The sequence below is a fragment of the Gigantopelta aegis genome, chromosome 10, assembly GCF_016097555.1.
Source record: "Gigantopelta aegis isolate Gae_Host chromosome 10, Gae_host_genome, whole genome shotgun sequence".
NCBI lineage: Eukaryota > Metazoa > Mollusca > Gastropoda > Neomphalida > Peltospiridae > Gigantopelta > Gigantopelta aegis.
The window spans coordinates 78,085,044-78,104,483 of NC_054708.1; the positions used below are offsets into that span (position 1 = coordinate 78,085,044).

General features: G+C 38.2%; 1 protein-coding gene across 1 annotated transcript; it reads right to left on the minus strand.

Moving 5' to 3' along the window:
- Positions 1-6,135: 6,135 nt before the first annotated feature.
- Positions 6,136-14,835, minus strand: LOC121383824. Its single transcript, XM_041513923.1, has 4 exons — positions 14,607-14,835; positions 10,231-10,431; positions 8,823-9,017; positions 6,136-6,242 (listed from the first exon to the last, which is right to left on the minus strand). Exons 1-4 carry the CDS (start codon positions 14,833-14,835, stop codon positions 6,178-6,180), a joined length of 690 nt encoding a protein of 229 aa, XP_041369857.1. The 3' UTR covers positions 6,136-6,177.
- Positions 14,836-19,440: the final 4,605 nt, after the last annotated feature.

Consider the following 19,440-nt stretch of genomic DNA (forward strand, 5'->3'; position numbering starts at 1 on the left):
TAGATAATAGGAATCTGCAATATGTTTTGTGCTGATTGACAGTCAATGTACCAATCAATCATTTGACGCGTGCTTATATCAACTGAAGGTTCAAGCACGACTGTCTTGCGCACACCCTCTGAATTCCACGGAAATGTGTCCAGCCGCCTGACAAAACTAAAGCTCTAATAAGTTTATTTATTTTGATCAACGACACCGCTAGAACATATTGATTTGGTAATCATCGGTAATAAGATGTCAAACATTTGGTAATTCTGACATATAGTGTTCAGAGGCCATCAGCTCCTTTTTTGTTAGCCTCATTGGGTCTTTAACATGCACTTTCCCACACAGCGGACCCATCGAGGAGATTCGATCCCACGATCAAAGAATTTCAGGCGAGCGCTTTACTGACTGAGCTAAATCTCGTCCAAAGCTCTTAACAAAGACTATCAGTGTTTACAGTAAACTCATTATTGTAACGAACTGGTAATATTACATTTCATGCTAACATTTATTTTTCAGTTCAAAGAACTGCCCAAATAAATCATCTAAAACGGGGTTCTTCACACCCCACCGTAACTCTCGAGTGATGCACCTGATAAATGTCAGTGGCTAAATTATTCGTATGCCATTTTTGGTTTATATGATCTAAGAACCAAATATGTGTCTATTTGGTGTGATTCCAGTAGATTTTAAATGATAATTTAATTTAGTACAAAATGTCACACGCATACATGGAACTTAAGTAAACAGATTTGTGAAGCACTTATCTAGAGCTGGATGAGTATTTTTGTAAAGGTTAATAGTATTAATATTTATATATACACTCTTCAAAAAAAGTATGGGAACTCTAATAAGAATTTACAGTTGCCAAAACTGAAAGGCATCTTAGCTGTGGGGAATGTGTTTTTTTATCAGTAAATCGCAAATTCAAACAATAAAAAATGACTAAAAACAAAACAATAACGGCTGCATGATCAACAGAATGAAAAAAGATTGACAGAAATAATGTTCCACAGTGATTAATGGACCTTCCTGGAAATTATCAAAATTGAGAATGACACCCAACGCACGTGTACGGGGAAACTGCGTGATGCATGTGCAAACTATGGAATGTGTTTCGGTGTGTTGATAAACAGACCTGAACGTTCTTTACTAGGATGTCTGTGGTCTAATACTTGATATTGCCCTACTTTTTTTGAAGAATATATATATATATATATTAGAAATAAAAATTGTATTATACATTATTTTTATTCCTAATATATGATATTGACGATACCGAAATACACGAGGGTAATAATCTCTGTATCATATAATCTCAAGCTTAATACAACGTGTTTTTGTAAACTGTACACGCAACTTTAATCCCAGTCGGCCATTACTAGATATTCAAATGACGTAAGAATATGGGCGTGGTGTATTTTTGAATGGAAATGACGTCAAACCTGAATGACGTCATTTTGGATGTCCTTACATCAAAACAAACTAGGGCTTAACGTTGTTTTGTTTTCTGAACGCTGGACAGCTTTCAGTGTCAAATTGCCATTGAATTTTTTTTATTCCATGACTATGAATGGATACGTCAATAATTATGGAGTGTCACACCAGTACGTTTGCTTAAATGTCAATAAACCTAGCGCCGTGACCTCGATTAATTTACATCTAATTTGCAAAGTTATCAGATTTTTAAAGTATGTGATCTTAAAAACATCACATACTTTGATTGCACTGAAAATGTCAGATATTATATGATATATGTATATGTATATGTATATGTATATGTATATGTATAAATAATGTGATTGTTTTATAAGTCAAATGTTTGTTATGTTATAATTATGTATAATGGCTGTGCATAAATACATAAATAAATAAATAAATACAGAAATAAATACACCAATAAATAAATGAAAGTTTAAAAGTTTGTTTTGTTTAAGACACCACTAGGGCACATATATTGATTAATTATCGGCTATTGGATGCCAAACATTTGGGAATTCTGACTCGTAGTCATCAGAGGAAACCCGCTACATTTTTTCTGTTAACAGTAAGGGGTCTTTTATATGTACTTTCTCACAAACAGGACTAAATAAATAAATAAATAAATGTAAATTCCAACAGATGTCGACTCCTCTACCGATATCATCAGCTTGATGCATAGTTTATTGTTTATTTTGTTTAACGACACCACTAGAGAAACATTGTTTATTATTCATCAGCAATAGGATGTCAAACATTTGGTAATTTATATATATAGTCTAAAATCTGTTACATTGTTCCATTAGTAGCAAAAGATCTTTTATATACGTCATCCCACAAACAGGATAGCGCATGCCACGTCTCTTGATATAGCAGTCGTGGTGCACTTCCTAGAACGAGAAATAGCACAGTTTGATACAAGTCTCAGATTATTAAGAGGTGAGAATAGATCATTAATCACAGAGGACCTTGTTACCTACACGCTTTCGTAAGTGCGCCGGTGGACCCATTGGACTATTTCTCGTTCCAGCCAGTGCTTCACAACTTGTGTTACAAAGGCCGTGGTATGTACTATCCGGTCTGTGGGATGGTGCATATAAAAGATCCCTTGCTGCTAATTGAAAAGAGTAGCCCATGAAGTGGCGACAGCGGTTTTCCTCTTTCAATATCTGTATGGTCTTTAACCATATGACTGACGCCATATAACCGAAAATAGTTCGTCGTTAAATAAAACATTGTCTTTCTTCGTAAGTGCGCGTAAGGGCAGGACGTCGCCCAGTGGTAAAGCGGTCGCTTAATGCGCTGTCGGTTGGGGATCGATCTACGTCGGTGGACCCATTGGGCTATTTCTTGTTTCAGCCGGTGCACCACGACTGGTATATCAAAGCCGTGATATGTGCTATCCTGTCTGTGGGATGATGCATATAAAAGATCCATTGCTGTATTAGTAAAAATGTAGCGGGTTTCCTCTGATGACTACGTGTCATAATTATCAAATGTTTGACATCCAATAGCCGATGATTAATTAATCAATTTGCTTCATTGGTGTCGTTAAACAAAACAAACAAACAAAATCGTAAGTGCGCGTGTATGTGTGAGCGAGAATACACGTGTGAATATCTATATATTGTATGGATGTCGGATTTGACATAGATTAATTCACTTGCATGGCAAATAACACTCCTTTTCGGCCTCACAAATTGTCTCTCATGTCGTTGCTGTGACAAATTCGTCTGTATTTCCCAAAACACCACGATAGCCATCCGCCTACCGAAACATTCTTTAAAAGAATGCCTAAAGTTAACTGATGATATACCTGGGTCCAACAAACGTAAATGAATTGTAGGCAAACCTGGCACTGGCACGCATATTTGAATGTATGAGTATTGACTAGTACATACAAAGAGTGTCACATGTATACACACGTACGCACGCGCGAGCATACACACAGACTCTTACACACGTCAATACAAATATAAACACACGTACACACGTAGACACACATACACATACATATACACATACACATACACATACACATACTGATACACATACACACACGCGCGCGTAAACAAATAGTGTTTATGTTCATATAAGCGAGATTAGAAGTTTAAACTATTTGAGTGTTCATCAAATGTTCATACATAAGTAGCAGCAACAACTTACCACGGTGTCGGTCGAGACAGATAGCTAACTAGGGCAACACGATGTGCTACATCATCTTCTCACGTGATTCAGATAAAATAGTACGCGAGTGACCGTTAGATACCATTTATCTTAACACGGATTGTATCAAGATATTTATCGAGCGAAAGTAATTTCGATACATTTTTAAACACGATATATAATGATTGGTAGTTAACAAAAAGGAGGGTAGTTTTGTCTTTATTTCATATCATTTCAACTTATCTTCGTGCTTATACCCAAAAAAAGTTCAAGCACACTGTCCTGGGTTACACATATCAACTATCTGGGCTGTCTGTCAAGGAAAATGGGTTAGTTGTTAATTGTTAGTGGTTAGTTAGAGAGAAGAGGGTGTAGTGGCCTTACCTATTGAGTCGTTAAAACTCGCTCTGGGTGGGAGCCTGTACGGGGCTGCGAACCCTGTACCTACCAGCCATATGTCCGATGACTTAACCACGACGCCACCCAGGCCGATTGTGTTATTATATATATATCCCCCAAAATGGGCCGAATTTACAAAGCATGTTTATCTTACAAGCGTGTATCTACATACATTTGCAATGCTTAAACACCTGCGTTTAAGAAAAAGTCCCGTTGTGTTTAACACAAATATAAACATATTTTTGTGAGTCTATATTAACCATATGTACTGATAAATATGGATATAAACGTGTGTTTTGTTTAACGACACCACAAGAACACATTGATTTATTAATCATCGGCTATTTTGGATGTTAAACATTTGGTAATTATGACATACAAGTCTTAGATAGGACAGCACATACCACGACGTTTAACATACCAGTCATGGTACAATGGCTAGAAAGAGAAATGACCCGATGGGGCTACCGACGGGAATCGATCCTAGACCGACGTCGCATTACAACTGGAAAACGTCCAGCCCAAAATATGAATAAAGGACAAGGAGACTATAACTACATCTACTGATAAATATGGATATCGGCCGTAGCTATGTGTATTGATAAATATGGATATATTGGAGGGCGGCTGTAGCTATATGTACTGATATATATGGATATCTTGGAGGGCGGCCGTAGCTATATGTATTGATAAATATGGATATCTTGGAGGGCGGCCGTAGCTATATGTATTGATAAATATGGATATCTTGGAAGGCGGCCGTAGCTATATGTATTGATAAATATGGATATCTTGGAGGGCGGCCGTAGCTATATGTATTGATAAATATGGATGGATATAAATATATCTACTGATAAATATGGATGTGTGTGTGGGGGGACCATAACTATATCGACTGATAAATATGGATATCTTGGAGGGCGGCCGTAGCTATATGTATTGATAAATATGGATGTACGGTAGGGCGACCATAAATATATCTATTGATAAATATGGATGTGTGTGTTTGTGTGTGTGTGTGGGCGGGATGGGGGGGGGACCATAACTATATCGATTGATAAATACGGATATGGGGGAGGGCGGCCATAGTTATATGTATTGATAAATATGGATGTACGGTAGGGCGACCATAAATATATCTACTGATAAATATGGATGTGTGTGTTTGTGTGTGTGTGTGTGGGGGGGGGGGGGGATCATAACTATATCGATTGATAAATACAGATATGGGGGAGGGCGGCCATAGTTATATGTATTGCTAAATATGGATGTAGGGTAGGGCGACCATAAATATATCTACTGATAAATATGGATGTGTGTGTTTGTGTGTGTGTGGGGGGGGGGACCATAACTATATCGATTGATAAATACGGATATGGGGGAGGGCGGCCATAGTTATATGTATTGCTAAATATGGATGTAGGGTAGGGCGACCATAAATATATCTACTGATAAATATGGATGTGTGTGTGTGGGGGGGGGGGGGGGGGGGCGGAGGCGACCATGACTATATTGACTGATAAATACGAATGTGGGGGGAGGTGCCAGGTTGTACATGTAGTTTCGCTGTAAAGGATTCGCGTGATCGCTTTAGACAGAGCAATGGCTGTTTTCCGCCTCAGTCTGTTCTCTCTAGACTAGTACATCAAAGGTCGAGGTATGTACTATCCAGTCTATACAGAAAACGTACCTTTGTATTATAAAACACTCCTTGTCTCTAATCAAAAGGCTCCGGTCTTGGACAGAACTTTCTGACGAAGGCAAATTTTGTGCTCACGACGGGCGTGTTTGAATCGTTTTCTGATGGAAACAATCCAAAACATTGTGTCATTCTAAATGGGCCGACCGACAGGTATTGCTTTACCATCGGGCTACGTTCTGCCCAACGACGCAAAAAAAGAGAAGAAGGTTAATGACCAACGTCTAATAATGAATCTGAATGACAAAACACTTCTGACGTTCAAAACCGTATCTCGGCACAAGACAGGGTCAGAATGAATTTTGAACCAATACAACAAACAACAATATGGATCATACATCAGTTTTAATTTATTCCAATAATGATGACACCCTCTGTGGAGTGCGTTATCACCCAGCACATTGATTCAGGAGGAGCTACAGTCCGAATTGGAGACGCCAGCATCATCTTCATCCTATGATAAATGTGCCTTGTCCACCATCCACGAGAACCCCGTCAGAAGGATAGCTTGCATCTGTCGAGTAACAAACATTGTGTAAGGGATGTAACAGAATTGACCACATGGCCGAGGCCGGGGCAACCATATCTATTACTTTAGAGTGTATACCACCAAATAAAATGACTATTATATTAGTGTGTGAACCACCAAATCAAATAACTACTATTAAATCACATAATTATTTCTTTAGAGTGTATACCAGCAAATAAAATGACTATTATATTAGTGTGAGTACCCCAAATCAAATAACTATTACTCAAGTGTGTATACCACAAAATAGAATGACTATTATATTAGTATGTAAACCATCAAATCAAATAACTATTATTTTAGTGTATATACCACCAAATCAAATAACTATTGTTTTAGTGTATATACCACCAAATCAAATAACTATTGTTTTATTATGTGTACGACCAAATCAAATAACTATTATTTTAGTATGTATACCATCAAATCAAATATTTGTTACATTAGAGAGTTACCACCAAATCAAATAACTATTATTTTAATATGTATACCACCAAATCAAATATCTATTATTTTAGAGTACATACCACCAAATCAAATATCTATTATTTTAAAATGTAGACCACCAAATCAAATAACTATCACTTTAATATGTATACCACCAAATCAAATATCTATTATTTTAGAATACATACCACCAAATCAAATATCTATTATTTTAAAATGTAGACCACCAAATCAAATAACTATCACTTTAATGTGTATACCATCAAATCAAATATTTATTATATTAGAGTGTTACCATCATATCAAGTAACTATTATTTTAGTGTGTATACCACCAAATCAAATAACTATTATTTTAGTATATATATACACCATCAAATCAAATATCTATTACTTTAATATGTATGCCACCAAATCAAACAACTATTATATTAGTGTTACCATCAAATCAAACAATTATTATATTAGAGTGTTACCATCAAATCAAACAACTATTATATTAGCGAGTTAATATCAAATCAAATAACTATTATATTAGAGTGTTACCACCAAGTCAAATAACTATTATATTATTGTTAAAATCAAATCAAATCAAATAACTATTACATTACCATCAAACCAAATAACTATTATATTAGATTGTTACCATCAAATCAAAGAACTATTATATTAGAGTGTTACCATCAAATCAAATAACTATTATATTAGAGTGATACCATCAAATCAAAGAACTGTTATATTAGAGTGTTACCATCGAATCAAATAACTATTATATTAGAGTGTTACCACCAAATCAAATAACTATTACATCAAAGTGTTACCACCAAATCAAATAACTATTACATTAAAGTGTTACCATCAAAATTCCATAAACCGCAATGGTGGTTAAAGTGACAGACCCTAGTTTCTAAACAAGGCATATTTTTCACTGTTAGAGCCGTTTTTGATAACTGAAATAATACATTACGTAGAGTTTATTGTTTAGATTATTAACGTCCGTGCATCCGAAGTGTTTATGGTCATCCTGGTGTTTGTAATATTAAAAATGTGTGTGTGTGTGGGGGGGGGGGGGGGGGGGGGTTCATATTTTTAAAAACGCACGTGCGTCTGAGAAGTAATGTTTATGGAGTCGAATTTTAGTCTATTTTTAAGAGTATTTCGCCGTTTCAACGTCACAGACTCTTATTTCACTCTGTTGTAACTTTATCTAGATGTGTTACATGTTTGTAAATTAACTAAACTTAGTGTCCATTTTCACCGGTTAAAACTAGGGTCTGCGGCTTTAAGTCGCTAATTTCAAGACACATTGAAAAGCGTCTTTAACTACCCTAGTTACGCATACTGGCGTATCCAGGGCTGGACATGATGTCCTTGGCTATCCCCAATCACTCTTCTTTTTTCTCACCACCTTTTATATTTGCCTGTAAAAGACAGTGTTGGTGGCTCCCATAATATAAAGTCCCTGGGTACGCCAGTGGTTCCGCTAAAAAATTGTCATTATATTTTTAGTACGATCCCACATAAACTTCGAGCACAACCCTAGCTGGTACTACGATATTATTTAAAATAAATAAAATTACAGCAATTTACTAGCCAATGTATATCTCACCAATGGCATGCGTTATTTTACTTGATGCGCCATTCAAAGTTAGGTGCTCTTTGACCCGGTGAAATGCTAGTTTGTATACTGCTACCTTTAGGTGTGGTAGGTCTGTTGCTATATGTTCGATATACATTCTTGGCTTAAATAAAATCTAATATTACAGGAGGTGGGTCTAGATCAATTTCAACTTATTTTCGTGATTATATCCAATTAAGGCTCAAGCAACCTGTTCTGGGCACACACCGCAGCTATCTGGGCTGCCTGTCCAGGACAGTGGGTTAGTGACTATTTGCTAGTGGTTAGTGAGAAAGAAGTCACCAAGCCATTGAGCAGATCATCATCATCATCGTCGTCGTCGTCATCATCATCATCATCACCATCATCATCATCATCATCGTCATCATCATTATCATCATCATCATCATTATCAATTATATCATTATTATTATCATCAACGTTATCATCACCACCACCACCATCATTATCATCATTAATATTAAAGACGCCAATGCTCACAGGCCGGTGTGCCGTAGTCGACCGCCTGTGTGTCATACGCGGATAGGCCTTGGTTGACGAACATGGAACCGCCGCCGTACACGTCGAGGTCGAGGATGTTCCTCAACATCATTGGCGGGATAGTGATTCCTGTCGACGTCCTCTTCATCGGCATGTGCTGGGCCGGGGCCAACGTGGCCGCTGACGCTGTCGGCGCTGTACGAAGAGGAAATAATTCAGTTAACTTTACTTTAAACTTATTTTTATGCTTATATCCAATTAAGGTTTAATCACGCTGTTCTGGACACACACTTCAGCTATTTGGGCTGTCTGTCCAGGATAGTGGGTTAGTTATTAGATATTAGTGGTTAGTGAGAGAGAAGAGGGTGTAGTGGTCTTACCATTGAGTCGTTAAAACTCGCTCTGAGTGGGAGCCGGTACCGAGCTGCGAACTCAGTACATACCAGCCTTATGTCCGATGGCTTAACTAAGACACCACCGAAGCCGGTATTCAGTTAAACTTATTTCTGTGATTATACACAATTAAGACGCAAGCACATTTGCATACGGGATAGGGGCAAATCCTCAAAGTGCTGGAGCAAATCGTTAAATTCGGCCAAACAAGATGGAGATATTCGAGAAAAATTAACTGGCCTCAAACCTTTTCACCATGTTTTTCCATCATTTTACCCACAATATTAGATGTGTAAAAATGCTTAGTGATTCGTTTGCATCCCTACATAGCTGTTTGGCAGTAATGCTAATATGAATAAATGTTGTTATCCAGATTCGGGCATTTTCGTTTAATTCTGGCAAAATTCAGTTGTCCCAATGGGAAAATGGGAGCCAGTACGCCTATGCCTGGGAACACAGCTCAAGTGTGAGTATTCGTGTTTTATTAATATATTGATCTTTTGTTTTTAACATTTAACACATAACAAAACATTTGTGTAATTTTCAAAACACTTCTGGAAGACTGGAATTATTGATCAAAAAAACTAAACAAAAACAAATAAACAAAACATTTAATCAAACAAAACCCCCTTCAAAAAAAATATAATAAAACAAAAAATAAATAAATAAAAAAATAATAGTAATAATAAATAAATAAATAATACGAGTTTAATCTAACGAGGGTGACTTTTACCGGCAGGGGGCAGGACGTAGCCCAGTGGTAAACCGCTCCACTGATGCGCGGTCGGGACAATTGTGCTATTTCTTGTTTCAGTCAGTGCACCTTGACTGGTATATCAAATAATGTGGTATGTGCTGTCCTGTCTATGGGACGATGCATATAAAAGATCCCTTGCTGCGGGTTTCTTATAACGACTGAAAGAATTACCAAATGTTTGACATCCAATAGCCGATGAATTATTGGTCAATGTGCTCTATTGGTGTCGTTAAACAAACCAAACAAACGTCTTCTTACCGACGGAACTGCTGTAGGTGACCGCTGGCTGTAGGCTTTGACCGCCGTACTCGACGAAGGCTTGGTTAGCGAGGCCAGAGTAACTGAAGCCGTCGACGTCCATCAAGCTTCTCAGCAGCAGCGGGGACAGCCCCTGTCGCGTCGTCGCAGTGTTCGCCTTCCTTGGCATGTGCTGCGCCCGTCTCTGCGAGGCGACTGGTGCTGACGAAAACAGTGGTGGAAATTACATGTACATTCACATGCTAGGACAATTTTGCCCCAGACCACAGTTATTTACGATATATGTTTCTATATGGCGTTAGTGTCTATAGCATTTTTATTAATATCAGTAGGTCCATGCATTTTTTTTTTTTTTTTTTTTTGGTATGTTCCTTTGTCTGCCTGAGCGCAACATACCCTGTTGTCCAGCTCTTTCTCGCAGGATATTGATTTAAACACACCCAATGAACCTGGTCGGAGTACACCCATTTTACACAAAGAACACGTTTTCATGGCCCGGAATTATCACAATAAAGTCTTTAATATGTCAACAAGTTACACATGCTCTCCCCTAGCAACTTCAGTCAAATAGTTGCCACTTTAAAGATGGCTATCATGAAATAAGCATAGTGAAACAGAAGACTACTTGTGCGGACATATTTCTGGATTTCGGTCAATCAAATGGGAAGATATATAACTGTGAGCTGAGGCCATTTGAATGTTTTGCTACACTAAATACGTGACGCGTTAATTTTAACATAATTATGTGAGTTAAAAAACCTCTATACAATTTATTCTACAATCACTGTACGTATTGTCAAGATAAATGTGTACTTTTAAACTAGTTATGGTCAGAAAGGAATGTTATATTGGTCAAAGTTACTTCTTTTTTCTATTTTTAGTTGATTGTTTTGATTTTGTTATTTAGAACTATTTTGTTTTGGTGTATAGATATTGTAGGCGAAGAGGCATTCAACAGATACTACTCCGGAAAAGGGTAAAATTGTGAAATAAAACGGGTCATTAAAAAAAAATGTTTCCTATTGAATTGCAGGGTAAATAAAATAACTGGTTACTGTCTTAAAGGGACAGACCCTAGTTTCAAGCCGTGAAAATTAACACTAAGTTTAGTTAATATACAAACTTGTGACACATTTGGATACAGTTACAAGCGAGTGAAACATGAGTCTGTGACTTTGAAATGATGAAATGCCCTCTAAAATAGACTAAAACTCGACTCCATAACTGTTACTTCTCAGACGCATGTGCGTTTTTAAAAATATGAGAAATGTATTGTGTGATATTAAAAACACCAGGATGACCCAAAACACTTCGAATATACGGAAATTGATAATCTAAACAATAAAATTTAAGTAGAGTATGATTTAAATGATCAAAAACGGTTATAATAGTCAAAAATATGCGTTAGTGTTTAAAAACTAGGGTATGTCCCTTTAAGATACCGGCTTTATTCTGCACAGGTCGATAAAACCGGATATTTTTGCCACATCCCTTAGCCCTAGTTTCGCAAAATAAAATGTAAATAAAATGTAGTACATATTCTTATTTTACATGTTTCAAGCGCAAGGCAACTGGATGAAAAAAATTGCAAACATTTATAAAACTATTTCTTTGTACAACATGTTTACCTATGACAACTACACTATTAAATGTTACTTCGGGTCACTTCAAACTTTGACCCAACCGGATTTTATTTGGTTTAGTGCTACCTATGAACTCGGAGGTTAAGCCAGGAGGATGAGAGCTCGTGATCGCCAGCGAGACTGGTTTTTTAACGTTAAATTAATGTGATTGAATAGAATACGGCGAGAACCAGTTCTCTCCTGAGCATGTTTAGATATCACTAGGCAATACACCTTTGAATTAAATGAAATGAATAATTCACGGTGTCTAGCATATGGTTATCTCCGTACTGGTAAAAATATATCAAGAGAGGAAACTCGCTGTTTCGCCACACAAGATACATTTGCCGAAACAAAGCAGCAAGGGATCATTTATAATAATGCAGTTTGTCATACTATACGAATACGACTGTTTATTTTACCAATATGACTATGTTTATTTTACGAATACGACTATGTTTATTTTACGAATATGACTATGTTTATGTTTAACACAGGTCATATTTCTACCGGTCTTTGATATAGCAGTTGTGCAGCATAAGTGGGGACGTGGAAGAATCTAAATTTGCTTGTCAAAAATTTAAATGGTTACTAGCATATTCTCTCTCTTATCCACATAGTTCAAGATACACAGGGACATACAATCGGTATTACATACATGGGTCGTAGTGATTTTACGTACATGTCGATGGTATATTGACCGCATTTGACCGGATCTACTAGAATGGAACTTCCTATTCTTGCACTGAACAAGACTAATTACGTTATCGTTAGTAGCAAATACCAGCATCGGTGGTGTCGTGGTTAAGCCATCGGACATAAGGCCGGTAGGTACTGGGTTCGCAACCCGGTACCGGCTCCCACCCAAAGCGAGTTTTAACAACGCAGTGAATAGGTGTAAGACAACTACACCCTCATTTCTCTCTCTAACCATAAACAACTAACAACAACTAACCCACTGTTCTGGACAGACAGCCCAGAGAGCTGAGGTGTGTGCCCAGGACAGCGTGTTTGAACCTTAATTGGGTATAGGCACTAAAATAAGTTAAGAAATAAAGAAAGAAAGTAGCAAATTAAACATGACAATGTAGATATTTGAAAGCACATAATTTTTAAATACATGTTATTTGCGATTTATTTATAGTTGTTAAATTACATTTTATGGCGAAGTATCATTCATTCGGTTTACTTTGACTGACATAATTGATGGAACTATTCCCTAATGCTACAATATAACACAATCTAATTACAATTAGCTCCACTGGTTAATTTCTATTACCTGTGGATCTAACAGCAGCCCATTGGAGCTCATGTCCAGTAGACCTTTCATTCCACCAATCAAAACCTTACTTTCGAAATCATGCCAGTGATTTGAAAAGAATTTAAGAACATTCGGAAGTATGCCGAGGGTATACGAAATGATTCGGGTGAATTACGAAGTATGCCAGAAACTAATTTCAATATAAAAAGTTATATAAAATTCGTTTCAAGACGAAAAGAAAACCGTGATGGTATAGCCATAAAATCTGTTAAAATACTAGTATACAATTCAGAGTTCATTACTGCACTTTCCCCCCTGTTTTTTAATGTTGAAATAGACCAACAAGTTCGCCTATTGCATAAATAGTTTCGCACGATATTTTTAGTATTTGTATGCTCCCGAATAACGCTATAAAAGGCGAAGCGTAATTGGTCGATATTTAAATTGTTATTTATGGATGAAATGTCACCTGGACATGGCAGTCCACAGAATGCTGTTAGATCTACTGGTAGACCAGTAGAGCTAATTTTAATCAGGTTGAATATAACAACGATGGTCCTTCGGTGACCTATTAGCTAACCTCCTAGTGTGTGGATCACAGACAAGGCAATCGGTCGGTTCTGGCGCTTTGTGACCTTCTTCTTTCAAAACTATTTGGTTTTAATGTGTTTAATGATAATAGAGAATATTGTAAAAACTGGATTCGTAACAAAGATAATTAAGCGAACAGCAGGCTTAAATAATAGACTAGTTTTAATACTTTTGATATTTTTTGTTTTAAAATAGTTTTGTCACTTGTATCTGGGCAGGAGTGGTTGTGTGTTTTTATTTATTGTTACTGGCTATTTTTATTGTTTCAATTTATACATTTAAAAAAATAATAATAAAGCATTTGTCTGTCTGGCTGTCTGTCATTCTGTCATTCAGTCGGTCTGTATTTCTGTGTCAGTTTGTCAGTCTCTCAGTCTGTCAGTCAGTCTATCAATAAGTTTGTCAGTTTGTTACTCGGTCTCTGTCTGTCAGTTTGTTAGTCGGTCTCTGTCTGTCAGTTTGTTAGTCGGTCTCTGTCTGTCAGTTTGTCACTCTGTATTTCTGTGTCAGTTTCTCTGTCTGTCTGTGTCAGTTTGTTAGTCTGTCAGTTAGTCAGTCTGTCAATCAGTCTGTCAGTTTGTAAGTGTCTATCTGTCTGTCCGCTTGTCTGTATTTCTGTGTCAGTTTGTCAGTCAGTCAGTCTGTCTGTCTGTCTGTCTGTCAGTTTGTTTGATTGTATGTCTGTCTGTCTGTCTGTTTGTCAATATGTGTTTGTCTGTCTGTACTTCTGTCAATTTGTCTGTGTGTGTCTGTATGTCTGTTAGTTTGTATGTCTGTATTTCTGTATCAGTTTGTCTGTCTGTCAGTCTCTCTGTCTACCTGTCTGTCAGTATGTTAGTCTGTCTGTCTGTCTGTTTGTTTGTCAATATATGTTTGTCTGTCTGACTTTCTGACGTTCTTACCGACAGCCCGAGTGAAGGCGACACTTTGTTGAGGAGCTACGCTTCCGTAACTAAACGGGGCTATAGCCATAGTAGGAGTAATCACATCCATGTCCAGCACGTTCCTGATGAAGTTCGGGGACAGTTCCAGCCTGCCTGACTGAGGAGTGGGCGCAGACAGCTGGATAAGGTGCACGGCGTGGCTCGTCGTCCACAGACAGGCCAGTCCTAGGATGATGGTTCGTATCATGGTGATCTACAAACAAAACCAGTGGACACGTTCGTTTGGTAGTCTGTGGTCTGTAGAGCAGCGGATCACTGCACAGGGAGTAAAGAACAAAGTTGGACAGGAAACAACAGAATAGGAAACAACAGAATAGGAAACAACAGAACAGGAAAAACGAGAGTAGGGCAGGAAAGGACATATTAGGACAGAAGGATAGAACAGAAAAGGACATATTAGGACAGAGAAGGATAGAACAGAAAAAGACAAAGTAGGGCAGGAAAGGACATATTAGGACAGAAGGATAGAACAGAAAAGGACATATTAGGACAGAGAAGGATAGAACAGAAAAGGACAAAGTAGGGCAGGAAAGGACATATTAGGACAAAAGGATAGAACAGAAAAGGACATATTAGGACAGAAGGATAGAACAGAAAAGGACAGGTTAGGACAGAAGGATAGAACAGAAAAGGACAGAGTAGGACAGAGAAGGATAGAATAGCAAAGGACAGGATAGGACAGAATGATAGAACAGAAAAGGACAGATTAGGATAGAGAAGGATAGAACAGTAAAGGGCAGATTAGGACAGAAGGATAGAACAAAAAAAGGACAGATTAGGACAGAAGGATAGAACAGAAAGGACAGAGTAGGGAAAAAAGGACAGATTAGGACAGAGAAGGATAGAATAGAAAAGGACAGGTTAGGACAGAATGATAGAACAGAAAAGGACAGATTAGGATAGAGAAGGATAGAACAGTAAAGGGCAGATTAGGACAGAAGGGTAGAACAAAAAAAGGACAGATTAGGACAGAAGGATAGAACAGAAAGGACAGAGTAGGGAAACAAGGACAGATTAGGACAGAGAAGGATAGAATAGAAAAGGACAGGTTAGGACAGAATGATAGAACAGTAAAGGGCAGATTAGGACAGAAGGATAGAACAAAAAAGGGCATATTAGGACAGAAGGATAGAACAAAAAAGGACAGATCAGGACAGAAGGATAGAACAGAAAAGGACATATTAGGACAGAAGGATAGAACAAAAAAGGGACATGTTAGGACAGAATGATAGAACAGTAAAGGGCAGATTAGGACAGAAGGATAGAACAAAAAAGGGCATATTAGGACAGAAGGATAGAACAAAAAAGGACATATTAGGACAGGATAGAACAGAAAAGGACAGATTAGGACAGAAGGATAGAATAGAAAAGGCCATATTAGGACAGAAGGATAGAACAGAAAAGGCCATATTAGGACAAAAGGATAGAACAAAAAAGGACATATTAGGACAGAAGGATAGAACAGAAAAGGACAGATTAGGACAGAGAAGGATAGAATAGCAAAGGACAGGTTAGGACAAAAGGATAGAACAGTAAAGGGCAGATTAGGACAGAAGGATAGAACAGAAAAGGGCCGATTAGGACAGAAGGATAGACCAGTAAAGGGCAGATTAAAGAAAGAAAGAAAGAAATGTTTTATTTAACGACACACTTAACACATTTTAATTACGGTTATATGGCGTCAGACATATGGTTAAGGACCACACAGATTTTGAGAGGAAACCCGCTGTCGCCTCTACATGGGCTACTCTTTCCGATTAGCAGCAAGGGATCTTTTATTTGCGCTTCCCACAGGCAGGATAGCACAAACCATGGCCTTTGTTGAACCAGTTATGGATCACTGGTCGGTGCAAGTGGTTTACACCTACCCATTGAGCCTTGCGGAGCACTCACTTAGGGTTTGGAGTCGGTATCTGGATTAAAAATCCCATGCCTCGACTGGGATCCGAACCCAGTACCTACCAGCCTGTAGACCGATGGCCTAACCACGACGCCACCAAGGCCGGTAGGGCAGATTAGGACAGAAGGATAGAACAGAAAAGGACAGAGGAGGGCAGGAAAGGGCAGATTAGGTCAGAGAAGGATAGAAGAACAGAAAAGGACAGAGGAGGGCAGGAAAGGACAGATTAGGACAGAGAAGGATAGAACAGAAAAGGACAGAGTAGGGCAGGAAAGGCAGAACAGGGAAGGGCAGAGTATGATACAACAGCACAGAGTATAGGAGTCAATGGCAGGGTAGGGCAGTAAATGGCAGAGTAAGGCAGGAAAGGGCAGTGTAAGGCAGGGCAGGGAATATACTGAGCATCAAAATAAACGTTAATATTATTTTCAGCTGTAACATTAAATTTTAATTTTAACAAGAGATTAACACATATTGAGATTTAGGAAAATTACAGTTGGGTATGCTGATTATCATTTCACAGGATTGAGCGTTTGTAATCAAGTAAACCTTTTTTAATTACAAATTAACCATAATTCTTCTTTGCGTTTCGTTTGATATTCAGTGTACATAATTTCATAACACAGTGTATATGTTTATTACTTCGATTTTAGAAAACATTAAAATATGTTTTGTTTAACGACACCACTGGAGCACATTGATTTATTAATCGTCGGCTATTGGATTTCAAACATTTGGATTTTTTGAGAGAGGAAATCCGCTACATTTTTGCATTAGTAGCAAGGGGTCTATTATATGCACCATCCCACAGACAGGATAGCACATACCACGGCTTTTGATATACCAGTCGTGGTGCACTGGAACGAGAAATGGTCCAATGGGCCCACTGACGGGGATTGATCCTAGAGTGACAGCGCACCAGACGAGCGCTTTACCACTGGGCTACGTCCTGCCCCTTTAAAAAAACCCATGCAGGGATTATACTAGACACAACATATCATTAGCAGTTTGGTGAACCTGCCTGACACGCGGATGGTCTAGGATCGATCGATGTCGGTGGGCCCACTGGGCTATTTCTCGCTACAGGGAAATTATTTACAACTAGATACGGTACGGTATCTCATCACTATTGTTTGTACATAGCCGATCATACACACATTAGCAATTAAAAAGGGAAAACATTGTTTAACCTTTACCTTAGAAGAAGAGATATCCCCAAAAAACTTTTTAAAAAAATAATAATAATACAAAAGCTCAAGTTCGTCACCTAGAGTTTGAAATATTGTCACTCTACTTCGAGGAATACGAAAAGGGGACTAACTCTCATTAAAATCAGTATACAGGTAACACAAAATTATGGGAGTTGGCCCTCTTTCAACACTCCATAACCTAACAGAAAAATCAGTTCTGATTCCGATAAAATAAAGTAAAACAAAATGGTACTATTTTTTCACTGGAACTATATGCCACTGTGAGGTGCTTGAGTAGCAGGATCGAACCACCTCGGTGAATCCATTCAACTGATAGGGTTTTGTTCTCGTTCTAACCAGTGCACAACAACTGGTCAAAGGTCGTGGTACGTGCTTTCTTGTTGTTGGGAAAGTGCATATTAAATATCCCTTGCTGCATTAGGAAAAATATAGCGGGTTTCCTCTGATGACTACATGTCAGAATTACCAAATGTTTGACATCCAATAACCGGTGATTAATTAATCAATGTGCTATAATTGTGTCGTTAAACAAAACAAACGTTACAAACTTTAAAATTGAAAAACAAAAACCTGCGATTGCACAAAGACAGAGAACACGGAACCTACCTGTGTGATGGTCTCGCCTCAAAGGAACAACATCTCCGGAATCTCGACAGACTCTGATTATATACTGTGTTCTACCATTAATCTTTGTCTGGCCGCGCGGGTGTCACTGGGGTCTTTAGTTCTAAGATTACGACCAGTTTCTCATAAGCCGCGTCAGTTGCGTAAGATCGGCTTGTGGCCTTTATATTCATTATGTGTCCCTGGCTCTTACGAAACGTATCCATCTTCATTATGTCTACTGTCTCCATGACATTGACCTTTTAGCCCAGTTGCCCAGTACTAATCCACGGTCTGGACGGAGGAATCCAAATTATTTTATTATTATTAATTTTGTATAAGCTATATTTATAAATTTATAACATAATGTGCAAGGCCGTTTTAAGTTTCCGATCGTTCTGACCGCATCTCCTCTTTTGATTTGTACTGCCGATGATTGCCTTCTTTGTAGTTACCCGATGCCACACTTCACAAGAATCCTTTTGTGCTCAGGCCCAGTCAAGTACCATAAATCGTGCTATATATTTCGCACAAAGATAAATTACATAAATAAAACAGCAGTGGATGTCGCCATAGAGAAGTGGCTATATACACGACGGCCATGCATATAGCATGCATTAGCTTCAGCTAATGAGGGCTGGCTATATATACGGAGATCGTATTTTGGGGGTAAAGCCCAATGTAAGGCAACCACCACCACCCCATCCCCATCCCCTCCCCACCTACACCACCACCCCATCCCCATCCCCTCCCCACCCACACCCCACCCCATCTAAACCTTTCCGCGTCTACACCTAGTATTATAGAATCTGCATAAACCTACTAAACAGCCCAACAAAAGTATTAACTGAAAATATCAAATGTTGATCTGTCCCAAAAGCTGTTTTGGGTGACCTGTGTAAACGGAACGCAGGTCTATGGAAACAGAGGTCCGTAGGACCTCCATAACTTAGGAACCATAGTCCTACCTGGACTTTCATACCTGGTTTATTTTTAAGTTTTCTTTTCTCCAAGGACTTGTATTTCTACCGGACTTAAATTCCTTCTACAGCAGTGACAAAAATACTAGTCCGGCAGA